The sequence below is a fragment of the Nerophis lumbriciformis genome, linkage group LG08 (genome assembly GCF_033978685.3).
Source record: "Nerophis lumbriciformis linkage group LG08, RoL_Nlum_v2.1, whole genome shotgun sequence".
NCBI classification, from domain to species: domain Eukaryota; kingdom Metazoa; phylum Chordata; class Actinopteri; order Syngnathiformes; family Syngnathidae; genus Nerophis; species Nerophis lumbriciformis.
Window position 1 is genome coordinate 13,155,192 of NC_084555.2, and position 22,304 is coordinate 13,177,495.

Here is a 22,304-nt window from a genome sequence, read left to right on the forward strand (position 1 = left end):
CTTAAAGTCGCATCTTAAGTGCACAGGAAGCCAGTGCAGGTGAGCCAGTATAGGCGTAATATGATCAAACTTTCTTGTTCTTGTCAAAAGTCTAGCAGCCACATTTTGTACCATCTGTAATCTTTTAATGCTAGACATAGGGAGACCCAAAAATAACACGTTACAGTAATCGAGACGAGACGTAACGAACGCATGATTTGAAAAGACTTCCTGGTAATTGTGCTTTTCATTGCGACAACATTTCAATTTCTATGTGTGTGTCTATCGGTTGCCACCTCCCTGCTCCGAGTCTTCTCCTTCGTCCCCTTGTCAATCACTCAGCAACTTTCCCAGCCAATTATCTTCAAGGCCCCCACGCTATCAGTGTTTATGGATGTCCAAACCCCAGCATTCTTTGGTGCTTGCGAAGGAACGCAACCATCAGAAACTCCTTCATTTCATTTCATGCTGACCGGTTTCTGCCAAACTGTTTGGACTCTCTGCTTTGAAATCCATCTACAGGTGAGCCATGCAAAACTAAACACACCCAATACCTGCTGTGATGATAAAATATATTATTTTTACATATTTGTTTTGTTCCTGATATTTGCCATCCATCCATTTTCTTCTGCTGTGTTAAGGAATGCCAGCTGGTGTGTATATTTAGAATTTGTATTATTTGTTTTTTTTAATGAGATTTATATTAATATATTACACTTTTAAATGAATTCTATATTACTATAATTTGAGTTCGGTTCATTGTTTATCAATGGGAATATTACGATTGTTTTTGTAAAGACAGAAAGCAGCTCTTGTACCAGCTCTTGTGCAGATCTACTAATGTAACAATGACTAAATTTGATATGTTTGCGGTTTATTGAATGATACATACATCTCTAACTCCTTTCTTTCCATCTGTGCAGCCTAAGATATACAATAGTACCTGCAGAATGATGCAAGGACAGAAACACAACATGCAATCCTTCCTCCTTATGTATGTGCTGACTTTATTGACATTGCATGCATCCGATGGACAGCAGTTAACAGATGAGACCTGTACGGTCCAGATTCTTGTCCCAGGACTCAAAGGTATGACTAAGGTATGATGACACAAACTAAACATGGATAAAGAGTCCATTTCTTTTTCAAGGAGAACCAGGAGAGAAAGGACCAAAGGGATCCCCCGGGAGACCAGGGAGAGTTGGCCCTCCAGGGGAAATTGGTATAATGATATATTTATTAACAAAGTTGTACATTATATTGTATGGATACTCCAAAACAAAAAAAACTAGGGTAAAGCTCACATTGCTAGGGGCTGATAATGTGCCGTCACTACTGAGCTAATCAGAGCTGACCGAGTGTTTATATTAGCATGAGAGGTTGGAAGAGGAATGATTTGCAGCATTCACAGCTGTAGACATGTGTTTACTGAAGGCCTTAATGAGAAGTGGAGAGAGTGCAAAATAGTTACACACATTAATGCGCGTTGTATAAGTATACATTTTCTTCGATAAATTGGCACAAAATTTATCGGATATCAATCAGTTTACTTGTGCAAAGCTGGACACCCAGTTAACATCTAAATGTCTTCCAATAACAAGATTAGTTTTCTCCTTTATTTTAGTCAATTTACAAAAGGTACACAAGGTACAGCTACACAACAGCTAAGCACACAGCTAGACATACGTAATAAGTTTCCATAATCAAACAATATTGCGGTCTAAACCATGATATTTGTCAATATGAACAAGTATCAAGTCATTATCGTTGCATATTTCTTACAGATACAAAGTCTCCAAGGCAGAAGCATATTAGAAAGTATCCAGTAACAAACGTGTTCATATCATTGAACTTACTGCGTCATGATCTTAATTTAATAGAATATTGTAGCCACGAGGCGTCTTCTTCACTTCAACTTAAAGTACAAGTAGAGTGGAAAAACAAGTTGTCTCTATATTGACGCTAGTACCTCACATATATGATTTATGTCACCAAAAGAATTCCAAAGTTTGCGAATAAATACATACGATCAAAATAGTATCAAACTCTTGTAGATTTCCGAGCCATTTTGAGAAAATAGTGAGAAAGCCGGTGACGTGATCGCTTGACGTCGTGCTAGGAACCGAAGATCCCTTCCCCATTAACAACAATGTTAATCCAGCAGACTTTGTGAGATCCAACAACGATTACTTTTGGAAGAATTATGATCCAGGAACTTATATTTTTGAGCCCGAACACAAAGAGGATGATCAATAAGTTTTAGAAGCCGACTGCTATCCGGCGGATGTAGCTTTATTGTGACACCAGCATCCGCTGCATTTCGAGGTGCTAAACATACAAACTATATATTTTAAATTTTTAGTAATATTATTTCCACTCAAGCTGGGATGTCGACCGATGGGACGCTCACATAATTCCGCTTGGATGAAAAATAATCGAAATCCTCACAAAGGGTTAAAAAAGTTCCTGCAGGAAGCGTCTTTTGGCATCTTTATTCACCACCTAGGGGATGTGAAAGACGATCAACCTGTGGGTCCATGGCAACATTTGTCTATCAGATGATAGATGCATGAATTTTAATCTAGAGTTTACTTTTAGCAAGTTTGAGACAAAGTAGAAGCAGTCGCTGGCTTATAGTGTGTCAACAGTACCAGCGTATGCTAGCTTTAGCTCATTGCTATAGATGCCCTGCTAAAATAGTCCGTCTGCATTGGCGCTTATAATACCAATATCACTCATATTTGGTAAATTTTCAGGTCACGACATGTAAATGGAATATTGTTGGTGCTTTCTGGATGTTTTTAGAGAGGGTATAATGAGCGCAACAGAGGACCCTCGATCTGTTGACTCTTTGATTGATTGATTGAGGCTTTTATTAGTAGGTTGCACAGTGAAGTACATATTCCGTACAATTGACCACTAAATGGTAACACCCGAATAAGTTTGTCAACTTGTTTAAGTCGGGGTCCACTTAAATTAATTCATGATACAGATATATACTATCATATACAGGTATAGTATCATCATAATACAGTCATCACACAAGATAATCATCAGGGTTTGTACATTGAATTATTTACATTATTTACAATTCGAAGTGTGGAGGGGGGGAGGGTTAGGTTCGGTTGTTATCATCAGTCATCAACAATTGAGAACAGAGAAATGGATATTGAAACAGTGTAGGTCTGACTTGGCAGGATATGTACAGCAAGTAGTGGACATAGAGAGAGAGAGAGAGAGATCAGAAGGCATAAGAAAATTATCTACATTTGATTGTTTACATTTGATTATTCACAATCCGGCGAGGGTGTTAGTTTAGGGTTGAAGTTGCCTGGAGGTGTACTTTTATTGCGGTTTTGAAGGAGGATAGAGATGCCCTTTCTTTTATACCTGTTGGGAGCACATTCCACATTGATGTGGCATAGAAAGAGAATGAGTTAAGACCTTTGTTAGATCGGAATCTGGGTTTAACATGGTTAGTGGAGCTCCCCCTGGTGTTGTGGTTATGGCGGTCATTTACGTTAAGGAAGTAGTTTGACATGTACTTCGGTATCAGGGAGGTGTAGCGGATTTTATAGACTAGGCTCAGTGCAAGTTGTTTTACTCTGTCCTCCACCCTGAGCCAGCCCACTTTGGAGAAGTGGGTAGGAATGAGGTGGGATCTGGGGTGGAGGTCTAGAAGTAATCTGACTAGCTTGTTCTGGGATGTTTGGAGTTTCGATTTGAGGGTTTTGGAGGTGCTAGGGTACCAGGAGGTGCATGCGTAATCGAAAAAGGGTTGAACGAGAGTTCCCGCTAGAATCCTCATGGTGCTTTTGTTGACCAGAGAGGAGATTCTATAGAGAAATCTCGCTCGTTGGTTGACCTTTTTGATTACCTTGGTTGCCATTTTATCACAGGAAAGATTAGCCTCTAGAATGGAACCTAGGTAGGTGACCTCATCCTTCCTGGTGATAACAATGTCACCCACTTTTATAGTGAAGCCATTGACTTTCAATTATTAGCTATTTATTTACGATTTCGAATGCATAAAAAACGCCAAGCATATGTGTTATTGTCCTATATAAGGATTGTGACAGATAAACAGCACATCTCTTTCCAATTCTTTTGCGTATTTCCAGTATGACTGATCTGATAATATGGTCTAAGTGCAGAAGCGTTACTCCAGTGATGTCAACCTCAGAAAATAACCAAAGGTTTTCGGAGCGGAATATTCAAAATGGCTGAATGAATTTGTGGCATTTTGTAATGTTTAAACAGTGTCTTCACATACTTTACAGATTGTAAATACAATTGGATATGCTTTAATAGATACAATAAAACACAAATAAGCATATAAAATAAACTTGTTTTTTCCACTCTACTGGTACTTGAATTAAAGACGGCATAAGTCCAATCCAAGCAGTTTAATTATAAATAAATTAGTGTTTTTCTTATCAAAGACTTCAAAGATTCTTATTGTAAATTTTTCCACACAAAATAAGACGATAACATACCATTGTTTTCTGTCTGAGTAATGCTCAAATACTTGATCAAGCTTTTTCTAACATTCCACACAACACAATAATAAAAGTGTGTATGATTTGTGCTGATATTATAACGGATCACTATCTATTTCAGCTGAATCTGAAAGCTCCAATATGGGTGTCGTATTGGAAGTGAAAAAGTTGTACCCCTAGCAGTAATACTTTTATATAATACTTTTCAGGGCAACCTGGGCTTCAAGGACAGAAAGGCATTATGGGACGTTACGGAAAGGTGGGCCCAAGTGGAATGAAAGGTAAGTATAAAGAATGTTTTTTTGTATTATTATTATTATTTTTATTATTTTTTTTTATAACAACTGTACATCTTATCTATGGAACTCTAAAAGTTCCACAATATATTGCATGGCGCGGAAGTATATCCAATTTATTTCCAGCTATTACTGTGTATGCAATGTTTTGAATAATATTTCAGTAAGTGCAAAAATAATTTAACCCTTGTTTAATAGCACTAAATCAAACTAAAATAAGATAAAACCCACCCTATGACGTATGTTAGCGTCTTGCTCCACTGTAAAAAAAAAGGTCAGTAGATTTTACGGTAACAAACTGGCAGCTCAGTTGCCATAATTTTACTGTAAAAATAAGAGCGGTACTGTTTTTTGATTTACAGGAATGCACTGTAAAACATCGGCCATAGATTTTACGATAAAAGACAAACCATTGTAAATTTTATAGTAAAATTCTGGCGACTGAACTGCCGCTTTCTTTATTACCGTAAATCTACAGTTACTATAAATACGTCTTTAGATTTCGCTTTAAAAAACTGGCAGCTCAAACTGGCAGCTCAAACGCCATAACTTTAATGTAAAACAAAAGTGGTACAGTTTTTCCATTTACAGTAATGCACTGAAAAAACAAAGGCCATCGAGTTTACAGGAAAAAACTGACAGATAGCTCAGTTGCTACAATTTTAATATAAAAATAAAAGTGGTACCGTTTTTCCATATACAGTAATGCACTGTAAAAACACCAGCCGTAGATTTTACAGTATAAAACTGACAATTCAGTTGCCAGAATGCCATTTTGTATTAATAATAATTTGGTGTACAAACTGTTGTAAACTTTACAGTAAAATCCTGGCGACTGAGCTGCCACTTTATTACTGTAAAAAAAAAACTATAGATTTTACGGTAAAATACTGGCAGCTTACTGTAAAAATAAGTGTGGTACTGTTTTTTTCATTTACAGTAATGCACTGTAAAACAATGGTCATAGATTTTACAATAAACAACTGACACCTTAGGGGCCACAATTTTAATAAATAACAATACAAGTAGTACCGTTTTTCCATTTACAGTAATGCACTGTAAAAAAACACTGCCGTAGATTCTACAGTATAAAACTGGCAACTTATTCGCCAGAATGTTACCATATAAAAACCACTGGTACCGAGTTTTTTAAAACATTTTTTACAGTAATTCAGTGTACAAACCATTGTAAACTTTACGGTAAAAGTCTAGCAACTGAGATGTCAGTTTTTTCCCGTAAAATGTAAAACATTTTTTACAGTGCTCAGTAAAAAAAAGTCAGATTTTATTTTAAAATACTGGCAGCTCAGTCACCAGAATTGTACTGTTAAAATAAGGGTGGCACTGTTTTTACATTTAGAGTAATGAACTGTAAAAAAACAACTGTAGACTTTACAGTAAAAAACTGGCAGCTCAGTCGCCATAAATTTAATGTGAAATGGTACTGTTTTTCCATTTACAGTAATGCACTGTAAAAACACCGACTGGAGATTTTGCAGTAAAAAGGTGGCAGCTCAGTCGCCAGATTTTTACGGTCAAAATAATAGTGGTACTTGTTTTCAATTTACAGTAATTCAGTGTAAAAAAAAAACACAGTTGATTTTACTGTACAATTATGGCGACTAAGCTGCCAGTTTTTTACTGTAAAATCAGATTATTCTATACAATGTGAAGGAATGTAGCTTTTTCAGCATTTTTAACTGTCGTACAAGTGTAAAAATAAGTTAACCGCCTCATAATAAAACTACATACTAAAGCACGTAAATTACATGCTTGATGACACACGAAAAAGGCATGTGACGCCATGATGAACAACCGAATGATGGTTATGTGTGAGCCTAAGAGTTAAGTCACTTCATGTTAAAGCCAAACACATGTTTTTTGTTTTTATTCACATTTTGCCATATTGCTGCACCACTTTTGACACAATGGAAATAAGTTAAAGTTAAAGTACCCATGATTGTCACACACACTAGGTGTGGCGAAATTATTCTCTGCATTTGACCCATCACCCTTAATCACCCCCTGGGAGGTGAGGGGAGCAGTGAGCAGCAGCGGTGGCCGCGCCCGGGAATCATTTTTGGTGATTTAACCCCCAATTCCAACCCTTGATGCTGAGTGCCGAGCAGGGAGGTAATGTGTCCCATTTTTATAGTCTTTGGTATGACTCGGCCGGGGTTTGAACTCACGACCTACCGATCTCAGGGCGGACACTCTTGGCACATCATCAATAACCACACATTGCTTAACATCAAAACAGATTTTGTTTGATCACTATACCACTTTTTAATATCATGCAATTGTTTTAGCAGCACCCCACTAGGCCACTGAGCAAACAACAAAATTGCCAAATAAATAGCAAACCATGATCATGGAGTTAATGTTTTAAAGCACCAAATAACAAACATGAATCAAAAACTGTGTACTACAGCTGCTTGATTATCAATACATTAACAAAAATTTACTGTGATGAGGTGGCGACTTGTCCAGGGTGTACCCCGCCTACCACCCGAATGCAGCTGAGATAGGCTCCAGCAACCCCCCGCGACCCCAAAAGGGACAAGCGGTAGAAAATGGATGGATGGATGGATGGATAACAAAAATTTAGCATTTTACAATTAGTGACCCAAATAAAAAAAGACACCCGACCCGTGTAGGGTCCCAACCTCATATTTGTAAAACCCTGCTTAAGATGCTCACAAAGCTGAAGTCTGGCATGACATCCAAGATTCAAGATTCAAGATTCAAGATGCTTTATTATTGTCCATTCTTTAACATGTACAAGACACATAAGAACTGAAATTGCATTTTCGGCACAGTCCCACTAAGAGCAGACATACGTTACAAGGGGGACAAGACGGGACCGCCAACGGATCAGCCACTTACGGCGCTCCTTAAAAAAGATGGGAAAAAGGTGACATTGGGAAAGGGGGAAGAGTAAAAAAAGTATCAGTCTAAGGCTGGACCCTCGGGAGGGGTCCAGACTGAGTCCAAGGAAAAAAACCTCACATAGCATAGCACACATAAACATGATACATGTAATCACAACAACTCGCAACAGAGGGGGGGGGGGGGGGGGGGGGATTTGGGGCCCTGGAGGCCGGCTGCCGCTATACAGGTAAAGCGCTACTCAGCCGTCCACAACCCCGAAGAGGAATTAAGCAATGGTGAAGGCGTTCTGCATTATCCTGTATGATACCTGTTCAACCTGTTTTTTGTATGGCTTTTAAGATTGGTTGTGCCGTAAAAGTCTCCAGTTTTTACCAGGAATATTTTTCACAGGGGAAAAAGGAGACATGGGGGATCCAGGACCAAAAGGCCAAGATGGAGAGCCAGGTGACACACCTTACTATCAAATGACGTTTATAAAACATGTTATTAGTGATGATTACTAGGGGTGTCCAGATTCAACTTGAGTACTGATATTTATCTGACATGATATCAGCACGGATCAGCCATACTTTTATTATTTTTTAGAGTGGAGTGTTAGAAAAGGCTTGATCAAGTAAAAACAGTCAGAAAGAGAACAATGGTAGGTATGAAAAACAATAACCGATTCATTAACTGTCTGCAATGGACTTTTGCAGTCTTTAAGTTGAAGTGGAGTGGTAGTTGCTTTTTTGGAACCTCATAATGGCTACAATTATAAGTTAAGATCACTAAGCAGTAAGCTAAACGCTAAGACACATTGGTCACTAAATACTTTCAAATACATTATATATGTAATTAACATGCAACTGTAATTATTTGATACTTCTTTGTATTGACAAATGTCGCGTTTTAGACTGCAATATTGTTCAATTAAGAGCACTTGTTGCGTATTTGTAGTTTGTGTGATATTGTGTGCTTAGCTGTTGTGTAGCTGCAAACTCCTAGTAGCCTAAAGCGGTGTTTCTTAACCCATTGCCCCCTAGAGGGAAGCCAAAAAAAATCAGTTTCTCAGCTGGGCTTTGTATGGGTCACAGTGGTACTCAGTTGTAATACATGTTTCCACCACTTGTGGCAGTAATGACAATATCAAACAAACAGACCAAGTCTGGAGTTTAGGTCATAGAGAAAGATTCTTAAGCGCAAAAATTATGACAAAAGAGGTGAAGCTCTATTTATATTTGCACTTAAATTTTATTGACAGTTTATTTACAAATCCCGTTTCCATATGAGTTGGGAAATTTTGTTAGATGTAAATATAAACGGAATACAATGACTTGCAAATCATTTTCAACCCCTATTCAGTTGAATATGCTACAAAGACAACATATTTGATGTTCAAACTGATAAACTTTTTTTTTGTGCAAATAATCATTAACTTTAGAATTTGATGCCAGCAACAGTGACAAGGAAGTTGGGAAAGGTGGCAATAAATACTGATAAAGTTAAGGAATGCTCATCAAACACTTATTTGGAACATCCCACAGGTGAACAGGCAAATTGGGAACAGGTGGGTGCCATGATTGGGTATAAAAGTAGATTCCATGAAATGCTCAGTCATTCACAAACAAGGATGGGGCAAGGGTCACCACTTTGTCAACAAATGCGTGAGCAAATTGTTGAACAGTTTAAGAAAAACCTTTCTCAACCAGCTATTGCAAGGAATTTAGGGATTTCACCATCTACGGTCTGTAATATCATCAAAGGGTTCAGAGAATCTGGAGAAATCACTACACGTAAGCAACTAAGCCCGTGACCTTCGATCCCTCAGGCTGTACTGCATCAACAAGCGACATCAGTGTGTAAAGGATATCACCACATGGGCTCAGGAACACTTCAGAAACCCACTGAAACTCAAATCATTGTATTCCGTTTATATTTACATCTAACACAATTTCCCAACTCATACGGAAACGGGGTTTGTAGAAACATATTTCTTATTTTTAACTACCGGTACTATTAAATTAGTTATACTTGTTGATTACAATCAAGAGTAAGATTACTGATTTAGTGTTAATATTTGAGGGTTCCCCTCGCACCTCTGTAGTGGAAAACTTGGGCCCTGAGGTCCAAAAGGTTAAGAACCCCTGACCTAAAGTGTACTAAGTTTGCCTCTACTAAAATACAATAACATTTGTGTGCTTATTGAAGGACTTTTAGATGTTAACTGATTAACTTATATTACAAATTTAAAATATATGCTGATATAATCAGATACTTGTTTTTTTTGCTCATAACAATATCGGCCTTGGACACCCCTAATTATTACGTGACGTCACGAGGCGTCCCATGTGAGTGCTCACCTATACGAAAGATGATTGGGGAAATGGACAACATTGTGGCCCAGCTATCTTCTGAATTGAAGTTCATCAAAAATGGTAAGATCTTATCTTTTATACTGCATATTCGTCCTTTAAGCTTCCTTTTATTTTTATGCTCGTCACCCTTGAAAACCTGCAAATCAGGCTTGTGCAAAATTCTGAATAGAATTGATAATGTCTCCCAAAATCCGATTCATTTATATATATTTAAAGTGGATTTGAATTGAAGTTGCAAACAGGAAGTAGAATGGCAATTCCAATTCAAATTTAAGGAAGCACAATTCAGCATGCCTGTAAATATTCTCATTTATCTGGGTCATTATATTCTTAGGGCATTGAAACTGTCATGACTGGGTCTTGGGTGTTAGCTTTTCCGGGATGCAACGGAAAGTTGGCTCGGGCGAGACGGGAATGTAAGTACATTTTTATTTAAAGACTATAACTACAAAAAAAGGAAGTAAACAAAAGGCGCGCACAATGGCGGAGAACAAACTATGAAACCAAAAGACTATAAACATGGAGCAAAAACTTACTTTGGCATGGGACATGAAGCAGGATCTAAAAGGATGAAGAGTGTGTAGAGCATAATTGTGGGATGTTGTCAGAACGACAAACTGAAAACAATGAACTTAAATACTATAGACATGATTAGTGAAAGCAGGTGCGTGACTCAAAACGTGAAACAGGTGCGTGACGTGACAGGTGAAAACTAATGGTTGCTATGGTGACAAACAAGAGTGCATAATGAGTCCAAACGTAGAACAGCTGAAACTAATGGGTAACCATGGAAACAAGACAAGGGAGTGAAAAGCCAGAAACTAAAGAGTCAATAACTAAACAAAACATGACTAAAACAAAACATGATTACACAGACATGACAGAAATGATCGAAACTGGTCAGTCCAAATATTTACAAATATTAACACAGACAAAAGATTCTCTATCAACTGTCTTCGCATTGATCGCCTCCTCATTGACGTTGATTGGCGTTGCCATTTGTGCGTAACTCTGCCAGTTTGCAGTTTCACTCATCACGTGCTAGGTATTGGCGCAAAATAAAACAGTTTCAGGCTTGATAAATAACATTGCATAGGGCTCACTAGAAAGTAAAAATAATAAAATGTGTAAAATAGTAAGAACCATGAGTAGGAATAAAGGATAACATACAAGTAAAATATATGAAGATTTAAAAAAAATACACAGTATTTATATAATAAATTACTTACAGTCATCTAAACACGGGGACAGAGAAGCGTGAATGATAAACTCCAGATTCTTCTGTGACACCATTTTCTGAAGTTTAGAGATGTTCCTTTAGATAAAATAATCAGCTGCTTACAATGCTGCACTAATGACATGTCTTTGTCAACGATAACTCCCAAGATCCTGAGGCTTGGCTTAGTAGACTGGCCTAAGTCACCCAAGTAGTGTTTAATCCCTGGAATTGAAACATCAGGTGCAATAACCAGTGTTTCTACTTTGTCTGGATTGAGCTGTAGAGAGTTATTGCTTGGCCATTGTTTTATGTGCACTAAGCAATGAAGCAAGGAGTTAAGCTTCTGGATCTCAGACGGCTTAAAAGAGCATGCAGTAATGACCAAATCCAGAGTGTGTCATCTATTGTGAGTCGGCTGTGTGACATCCATCATCCATCCATTTTCAACCGCTTGTCCCTTTCGGGGTAACGGGGGGTGCTGGAGCCTATCTCAGCTGCATTCGGGCGGAAGGCGGGGTACACCCTGGACAAGTCGCCACCTCATCGCAGGGCCAACACAGATAGACAGACAACATTCACACTCACATTCACACAATTAGGGCCATTTTAGTGTTGCCAATCAACCTATCTTCAGGTGCATGTGATATGTTGGGTAAAATCCATAAAATCTACAATATTTCAAAATCCCCCTAAAACAGGGTCTAAATCTAAATTATTATCAGCCTTTATATTAAATTGCCAGCTGAAATGATCATACTATATGTTGAGTGAATGATTGATGAAAACATTCATAAAAGCATTTTTTGGTGGTCTATAAACAGTGCACACAACTGGGGTGCTGCTAAAACAATTGCATGATATTAAAAAGTGGTATAGTGATCAAACAAAATCTGTTTTGATGTTAAGCAATGTGTGGTTATTGATGATGTGCCAAGAGTGTCCGCCCTGAGATCGGTAGGTCATGAGTTAGAACCCCGGCCGAGTCGGTCCAAAGACTAGAAAAATGGGACCCATTACCTTCCTGTTTGGCACTCAGCATCAAGGGTTGGAATTGGCGGTTAAATCACCAAAATGATTCCCAAGCGTGGCCATCGCTGCTGCTCACTGCTCCCCTCACATCCCAGGGGGTGAAACAAGGGGATGGGTCAAATGCAGAGGTTAATTTCACCACACCTAGTGTATGTGAGACTTTACTCTACTTACCTTTCTACCACTTCTGACTGAAAAAGCAATGTTGAAATTGGATGGACTGGTGCATCTGTACCCAGCCATACTTCAATTACAAGCAAGCAGTCTAGTTTGTGGTCTAAAATCCAATCAATAATAATAAAAGACATATTGACCAGAGAACACATTTTTAAAAGTGCCATCTTAATAGTAATATTTGTGACTGTAACACATGGGGAGTGTTGTTTTGGAAGTGGTTTAAGGTTATTGATATTTACAGTGTTGTTTGTGTGTGATCTGCATCGATCTTTGTTAGTGATGATGGTGGAAATTAATGAATTGTTCATGGAAGAATGAGGTCCAAGTCCAGTGTTGTGTATTTTGCTGTTAAAAGTACAAACCCCGTTTCCATATGAGTTGGATGTAAATATAAACGGAATACAATGATTTGCAAATCCTTTTCAACCCACATTCAATTGAATGCACTACAAAGACAAGATATTTGATGTTCAAACTCATAAACTTAATTTTCTTTTTGCAAATAATAATTAACTTAGAATTTCATGGCTGCAACACGTGCCTAAGTAGTTGGGAAAGGGCATGTTCACCACTGTGTTACATTACCTTTTCTTTTAACAACACTCAATAAACGATTGGGAACTGAGGAAACTAATATTTGAAGCTTTGAAAGTGGAATTCTTTCCCATTCTTGTTTTATGTAGAGCTTCAGTCGTTCAACAGTCCGGGGTCTCCACTGTCGTATTTTACGCTTCAAAATGCGCCACACATTTTCGATGGGAGACAGGTCTGGACTGCAGGCGAGCCAGGAAAGTACCCGCACTCTTTTTTTACGAAGCCACGCTGTGCTGAATGTGGCTTGGCATTGTCTTGCTGAAATAAGCAGGGGCGTCCATGAAAAAGACGGCGCTTAGATGGCAGCATATATCAATCAATCAATCAATGTTTATTTATATAGCCCTAAATCACAAGTGTCTCAAAGGGCTGCACAAGCCACAACGACATCCTCGGTACAAAGCCCACATAAGGGCAAGGAAAAACTCACCCCAGTAGGACGTCGATGTGAATGACTATGAGAAACCTTGGAGAGGACCGCATATGTGGGTAACCCCCCCCCCCCCTCTAGGGGAGACCAAATGCAATGGATGTCGAGTAGGTCTGACATAATATTGTGAGAGTCCAGTCCATAGTGGATCCAACATAATAGTAAGAGTCCAGTCCGTAGTGGGGCCAGCAGGACACCATCCTGAGCGGAGACGGGTCAGCAGCGCAGAGATGTTCCCAGCCGATGCACAGGCGAGCGGTCCACCCCGGGTCCCGACTCTGGACAGCCAGCACTTCATCCATGGCCACCGGACCTGTGCCCCCCCCCTCCACAAGGAAGAGGGGAGCAGAGGAGAAAAGAAAAGAAACGGCAGATCAACTGGTCTAAAAGGGGGGTCTATTTAAAGGCTAGAGTATACAAATGAGTTTTAAAATGGGACTTAAATGCTTCTACTGAGGTAGCATCTCTAATTGTTACCGGGAGGGCATTCCATAGTACTGGAGCCCGAATAGAAAACGCTCTATAGCCCGCAGACTTTTTTTGGGCTCTGGGAATCACTAATAAGCCGGAGTTCTTTGAACGCAGATTTCTTGCCGGGACATATTGTACAATACAATCGACAAGATAGGATGGAGCTAGACCGTGTAGTATTTTATACGTAAGTAGTAAAACCTTAAAGTCACATCTTAAGTGCACAGGAAGCCAGTGCAGGTGAGCCAGTATAGGCGTAATATGATCAAACTTTCTTGTTCTTGTCAAAAGTCTAGCAGCCGCATTTTGTACCAATTGTAATCTTTTAATGCTAGACATAGGGAGACCCGAAAATAATACGTTACAGTAGTCGAGACGAGACGTAACGAACGCATGAATAATGATCTCAGCGTCGCTAGTGGATAAAATAGAACGAATTTTAGCGATATTACGGAGATGAAAGAAGGCCGTTTTAGTAACACTCTTAATGTGTGATTCAAACGAGAGAGTTGGGTCGAAGATAATACCCAGATTATTTACTGATTCGCCTTGTGTAATTGTTTGGTTGTCAAATGTTAAGGTGGTATTATTAAATAAATGTCGGTTGAAAAGTTGCAAATCATTGTATTCCGTTTATATTTGCATCTAACACAATTTCCCAACTCATATGGAAATGGGGTTTGTACATCAAGGGACTCGGACAAGGTGAACATCAAGCTATAGGAGCATGCTACAGGCCATACGCCAGATTGGAGGCACTGTTGTACCAAAAATTGATTCCCTGCCAAAAGTCGATTCCTTTTTGCCGGGGCGCGCAGCGCCCGCTAATTCTGCACTGCTGGGCCTTTGTCTGTCCACAACGGATTGCACTCCAACACATGTGCATGCGCCCGTGGAGAAGGAGATGTATACAAATGTTTCGCAAAGCACCGACTCGGCGAGTCTAAATACAAGAAAGCAAAACCTAAAAGAGTTGAGCTTTTACCAAAGGCAGCAATCATAAATGAAGCTTTCAGAACGTACACAATGTTGACATCCATAGTTATATTTTGATAAAGACGGGGAACATCACACGTTCTCGTGCAACAGCAACATACATAATGGAATAATAATAATAATGGATTAGATTTATATAGCCCTTTTCTAGACACTCAAATTGCTTCACAGAGAAGTGAGAACCCATCATTCAGTCCCACCTGGTGGTGGTAAGCTACATTTGTAGCCACAGCTTCCCTGAGGTAGACTGGCGGAAGCGTGGCTGCCGGTTCACACATACTGCCCCTCCGACTACCGTCATTCATCTGTGTGGGTGGCACTGGGGGTAAGGGTGAGGTGTCCTGCCCAATGACACAATGGCAGTGATTTGGATGGCAAGAGGATAGGATAGGATAGGTCTTTATTGTCATAGCACAAGTACAACGGAAATTTGCTTTCAGCACAAAGGTGGGGAGTGAACCTGCAACCCTCTGGCACTGCTGCTCTACCCACCACGCCATGCCACCCCATGGCTGTAGACGCAAAGTTAAATCATGAAATGCAACCTTACCCGAGCGAAAACGATACATGACTATCCGGGAGAGTCTTGATACCAATTTCCTTGACCCCGCCACTCACAAAGAAGTTGTAGACCTCCATGCTTTTCCATCTGTTTTGTCATGCAGAGTTACGTCTGGCGCCCCAGATCGTTCGACATGTCTGGGAACGCGACCGCTGGATAATACTTGATATCACTCGACAAGGGCAGATCGGTGGAACAGGGGTTAGTGCATTGGCCTCACAATACGAAGGTCCTGAGTAGTCCTGAGTTCAATTCCGGGCTCGGGATCTTTCTGTGTGGAGTTTGCATGTTCTCCCCATGACTGCGTGGGTTCCCTCCGGGTACTCCGGGTTCCTCCCACCGCCAAAGACATGCACCTGGGGATAGGTTGATTGGCAACACTAAATTGGCCCTAGTGTGTGAATGTGAGTGTGAATGTTGTTCGTCTATCTGTGTTGGCCTTGTGATGAGGTGTACCCCGCCTTTCGCCCGAATGCTTCTGAGATAGGCTCCAGCACCCCCCGCGACCCCAAAAGGGACAAGCGGTAGAAAATGGATGGATGGATCACTCGAAAATATCTTTTTTTTTTTTTTAAGTGTAGGGATCTACTCCATTGGTTAGTTAGATTTTTTGCTTTTATATGCTTTTAGTGGTAAGACCTCGGCCCCTTGCGTACTCAGTTTGCACTCTGTTTGCTGCCCATGAGTAACAAACAGAGTTTGGTTTGGTGGCCCACAACTTTGTTTACTTCTGTTTAAAAGTCATGTGACGGAATACAAAATTATTTGTAGAATGGGTGATATTTTTGCAAAACTCAACTTTAAATATAGTTAAAAAAAGCAAAAAAAACCGATGTAATTTAGTACGTATAAACCACAACAAGTGAAATCATAAAAATAGTAATAACAATACATTTAAATAACAATACAATAACAATATAATTTTTTATTTTTTTTTCAAATTTCATCTTTTACCTTTTACACGTATTTTACCGCCACAGTGTGTGTGCTATTTGTGGTCAATACAATTTTATAAAATGTTTCTTAAATACATGCAAAAATCCTCACATTTATTGGTACAATATATATTTGGACAATTTTGACCAATATTTTAGATCATAGCATAATCATTTTGTAAATGCATCAGCAGCCCTTTGAGACACTTGTGATTTAGGGCTATATAAATCATCTTTGATTGATTGATTGATTGATTGATTGATTGAGTGATAAGTGCTTTAAGTACATTGTTCTGTTGAGTAAAATTATGATTTATTTTTTTCAAACTGTGTTTTTGTTGGGGGGGTGTTGAGGTTTGTGTGTGGTGTGTGTGTATGGGGGCGGTGGGGGGTTGGGTATTGGCGGGTGTGCCCAAAACCCCCACAGCCCCAGGGGCCCCCTTAGTTTAAGTCGGCCCTGTCCAGGGGTCATGATCCAGACCTTGATGCCAGACCATGAGGGTTGCTCAAGCGAGGGGAGGCCTGGCTGAAAGGGCAGGTTTCTTTTTCCGTAGAGCCGGGGTAAAGTAAATCTTCCTGAGGTATGACTTGGTGCACGACAGCGGGGGATGGTGGATGGACCGTGCGGGGCCCGGCGACACTGTAAGGTGATCAGAGCCGCGTTTGTAAGTTAAAGGGGAACATTATTACCAGACCTATGTAAGCGTCAATATATACCTTGATGTTGCAGAAAAAAGACCATATATTTTTTTAACCGATTTCCGAACTCTAAATGGGTGAATTTTGGCAAATTAAACGCCTTTCTAATATTCGCTCTCGGACCGTTGACGTCACAACGTGGCGTCACATCGGGAAGCAATCCGCCATTTTCTCAAACACCGAGTCAAATCAGCTCTGTTATTTTCCGTTTTTTCGAGTGTTTTCCATACCTTGGAGACATCATGCCTCGTCGGTGTGTTGTCGGAGGGTGTAACAACACGAACAGGGACGGATTCAAGTTGCACCAGTGGCCCAAAGATGCGAAAGTGGCAAGAAATTGGACGTTTGTTCCGCACACTTTACCGACGAAAACTATGCTACGACAGAGATGGCAAGAATGTGTGGATATCCTGCGACACTCAAAGCAGATGCATTTCCAACAATATAGTCAAAGAAATCTGCGAGCGGATGAGGGTATGTCTACAGAATATATTAATTGATGAAAACTGGGCTGTGTACACTCTCAAAGTGCATGTTGTTGCCAAATGTATTTCATATGCTGTAAACCTAGTTCATAGTTGTTAGTTTCCTTTCCTGCCAATCAAACACATACCAATTGTTGGTTAGAAGGCGATCGCCGAATTCGTCCTCGCTTTCTCCCGTGTCGCTGGCTGTCGTGTCGTTTTCGTCGGTTTCGCTTGCATACGGTTCAAACCGATATGGCTCAATAGCTTCAGTTTCTTCTTCAATTTCGTTTTCGCTACCTGCCTCCACACTACAACCATCCGTTTCAATACATGCGTAATCTGTTGAATCGCTTAAACCGCTGAAATACGAGTTTGAATCCGAGCAAATGTCGCTATAGCTTGCTGTTCTTTCCGCCATGTTTGTTTGTGTTGGCTTCACTATGTGACGTCACAGGAAAATGGACGGGTGTTTATAACGATGGTTAAAATCAGGCACTTTGAAGCTTTTTTTAGGGATATTGCGTGATGGGTAAAATTTTGAAAAAAACTTCGAAAAATATAATAAGCCACTAGGAACTGATTTTTAATGGTTTTAACCATTCTGAAATTGTGATAATGTTCCCCTTTAAAAACCTTCTTCAAACGTGACAAATTCTTACCGTTGTCTATAAAGACTTTTTCTAAACGACAATGAATCTAATTCCACTTCCTGTAATTCCACTTAAACATCCTATGTGGTGGACCCGATTCAATTCAAATTCCAATTCTTCAAATTTTTTGAATTGGTATTCCACATTTGGAATTTTCTACAAGCCTGCTGCCAAATGCTGGGAATGTCAATGTTAAATTTACAGAAATCCAAGTGCTCATTTTTCAGCACTGCCCTCCCCTGCAGCTGTCGCTGGCATAAAAGAAAGAGACAGTAAAGTCTATCTGTTGGTGAAGGAAGAGAAACGATACACCGATGCCGAGCTCTACTGCCAGGCGAGGGGAGGGCACCTGGCCATGCCCAAGGATGAAGGAGCCAACTCAGCCCTGGCGGAGTACATTACAGAGGCGGGTCTGGGCAGAGTCTACATTGGCATTCACGACCTGGACGTGGAAGGAGTTTTCATCCATGTGGATCGCTCTCCCATGTCCACATTCAGCAGATGGAGAAGTGGGGAGCCCAATAATGCTTACGATGACGAGGACTGTGTTGAGATGGTGGCCTCGGGCGAGTGGACCGACGTATCCTGCCACCCGACCATGTATTTTGTTTGTGAATTTGACAAGGACTCTGTATGAGTTCAGGCTATATTGGCTAAAATGGACATGACCAAGTTTTCAATGGCAGACTGATGCAACAGTCCAATCACCTTGTAATAAGGACGCCCATTTTGATGCCTGTTCTTTAAACAAATTATTAGTTCGTTAACAACCTTTATGTTACTGATTAAGTCTACAAGATTAGATAATAGTGACTGTGAGCGACTGCTTGTCATTTTCCTATAGACATAGTAGAAACCCCGTTTCCATATGAGTTGGGAAATTTTGTTAGATGTAAATATAAACGGAATACAATGATTTGCAAATCCTTTTCAACCCATATTCAACTGAATGCACTACAAAGACAAGATATTTGATGTTCAAACTCATAAACTTTATTTTTATTTTTTTGCAAATAATAATTAACTTAGAATTTCATGGCTGCAACACGTGCCAAAGTAGTTGGGAAAGGGCATGTTCACCACTGTGTTACATGGCCTTTCCTTTTAACAACACTCAGTAAACGTTTGGGAACTGAGGAGACACATTTTTTAAGCTTCTCAGGTGGACTTCTTTCCCATTCTTGCTTGATGTACAGCTTAAGTTGTTCAACAGTCCGGGGGTCTCCGTTGTGGTATTTTAGGCTTCATAATGCGTCACACATTTTCAATGGGAGACAGGTCTGGACTACAGGCAGGCCAGTCTAGTACCCGCACTCTTTTACTATGAAGCCACATTGATGTAACACGTAGCTTGGCATTGTCTTGCTGAAATAAGCAGGGGCGTCCATTGTAACGTTGCTTGGATGGCAACATATGTTGCTCCAAAACCTGTATGTACCTTTCAGCATTAATGGCGCCTTCACAGATGTGTAAGTTACCCATGTCTTGGGCACTAATACACCCCCATACCATCACAGATGCTGGCTTTTCAGCTTTGCGCCTATAACAATCCGGATGTTTCTTTTCCTCTTTGGTCCGGAGGACACGACGTCCACAGTTTCCAAAAACAATTTGAAATGTGGACTCGTCAGACCACAGAACACTTTTCCACTTTGTATCAGTCCATCTTAGATGAGCTCAGGCCCAGCGAAGCCGACAACGTTTCTGGGTGTTGTTGATAAACGGTTTTCGCCTTGCATAGGGTTTCTGAAGTGTTCCTGAGCCCATGTGGTGATATCCTTTACACACTGATGTCGCTTGTTGATGCAGTACAGCCTGAGGGATCGAAGGTCACGGGCTTAGCTGCTTATGTGCAGTGATTTCTCCAGATTCTCTGAACCCTTTGATGATATTACGGACCGTAGATGGTGAAATCCCTAAATTCCTTGCAATAGCTGGTTGAGAAAGGTATTTCTTAAACTGTTCAACAATTTGCTCACGCATTTGTTGACAAAGTGGTGACCCTCGCCCCATCCTTGTTTGTGAATGACTGATCATTTCATGGAATCTACTTTTATACCCAATCATGGCACCCACCTGTTCCCAATTTGCCTGTTCACCTGTGGGATGTTCCAAATAAGTGTTTGATGAGCATTCCTCAACTTTATCAGTATTTATTGCCATCTTTCCCAACTTTTTTGTCACGTGTTGCTGGCATCAAATTCTAAAGTTAATGATTATTTGCAAAAAAAAAAAAAGTTTATCAGTTCGAACATCAAATATGTTGTCTCTGTAGCATATTCAACTGAATATGGGTTGAAAATGATTTGCAAATCATTGTATTCCGTTTATATTTACATCTAACACAATTTCCCAACTCATATGGAAACGGGGTTTGTAGAAACAAAAAAATTGTCTGTTCCAGGGTCAAGATGTCACCATTGGAAATACATGTATTAACTGTTCAACAAGATGTTAAAAGGTAATCAGCTGCCTATTGAAATGTAACAATAAACCATGTTTTACTGTTAACAGGTTAAGGATATGGTATGGAAAGTTGGTACGAGTGTAAAAAAATAAGTTGACCGCAGTTGATCAGTCCCTCAAGGATTTTTAAAAAGTTTACTCATTCCCTGTAAATTATGCAACTTTGTTCAATGTCAGAACTTACTCACGCATTTTGGCCAATTAGCGTCATTTGACTAATCCAATTTCTCTCTCTCTCTCTCTCTCTCTATATATATATGTATATATGTGTGCGTGTGTGTGTGACTATACTATATATATATATATATATATATATATATATATATATATATATATATATATATATATATATATATACGGTATATATATAGTATAGTCACACACACACTATACTAGTATACTAGTAGTGTGTGTGTGACTATACTATATATATATATATATAGTATAGTGTGTGTGTGACTATACTATATATATATACATATATATATGTAAATATACATATATATAGTATAGTGTGTGTGTGACTATACTATATATATATATATATATATATATATATATATATATATATACATATATATATATGTGTGACTATACTATTTATATATATATATATATATATATAGTATAGTCACACACACACACTATACTATATATATATATGTATGTATATATATATATATATATATATAGTATAGTCACACACACACACTAGGTGTGGTGAAATTAGTCTCTGCATTTGACCCATCCCCTTGGTCTACCCCCTGGGAGGTGAGGGGAGCAGTATATATATATATATATATATATATATATATATATATATATATATATATATATATATATATATATATATATATATATATATGTATATATATATATATATATATATATATATATATATATATATATATATGTATATATATATATATATATATATGTATATATATATATATATATATATATGTATATATAAATATATATAAATATATATATATATATATATATATATATATATATATATATATATATATATATATATATATATATATATATATATATATATATATGTGTGCGTGTACATTATATTGTTTATTTTGAATGTGAGTCTGCTTACTGCATGTAATATTGGGTGCATATTGTTCATCTAGTTATGCTGCAAAAAAACAAAAAAGAAAATCCATAAAAAAGCCAAAAAAAAAAGAACATTTGCACATCATCAAGCTTTCTGTTGTTAGCTGAACTCAGCTCTTTTTGTGACATATGCCATGTATTAAAGCGGCTGCTCTTTTGAAAAAAAAATAAATAAATTAAAAGACAAAAAAAGAGCAAAACACTCAACCGTGTTTGTGCAAAAGTGAGCAGATGATTTTTGTCCGTAGCTTGATTATGGATTATGTGTTTTTGTAGGATTTACAGTTTATTTTTGACTTATTTACAACAATTAACAATAAAGTATATGTATATTATCATTTAGGTCTACCCTGATGAAAAGTACTACTGTATTTACTGTATAAGCCTGTGGTACGTGGGCTCCATTTAGTGGTGCGCCAAACATACACTTGATTAAAGTACAGTGTTTTATTTTCCTA

The 22,304-nt window shown here is 38.8% G+C and overlaps 1 protein-coding gene across 2 annotated transcripts; it reads left to right on the plus strand.

Moving 5' to 3' along the window:
• Positions 1-407: 407 nt before the first annotated feature.
• colec11 (collectin sub-family member 11) lies at positions 408-19,137 on the plus strand. Of its 2 annotated transcripts, none has more exons than XM_061967941.2 (7): positions 408-501; positions 903-1,068; positions 1,130-1,201; positions 4,688-4,759; positions 8,057-8,110; positions 9,985-10,080; positions 18,477-19,137. In XM_061967941.2, the coding sequence occupies exons 1-7, from the start codon at positions 445-447 to the stop codon at positions 18,884-18,886; spliced, it is 927 nt and encodes a 308-aa protein (XP_061823925.2). In that variant the 5' UTR covers positions 408-444; the 3' UTR covers positions 18,887-19,137. The 2 variants fall into 2 exon arrangements, with proteins under 2 accessions (XP_061823925.2, XP_061823926.2); XM_061967942.2 differs by having other exon boundaries at positions 18,495-19,137.
• Positions 19,138-22,304: the final 3,167 nt, after the last annotated feature.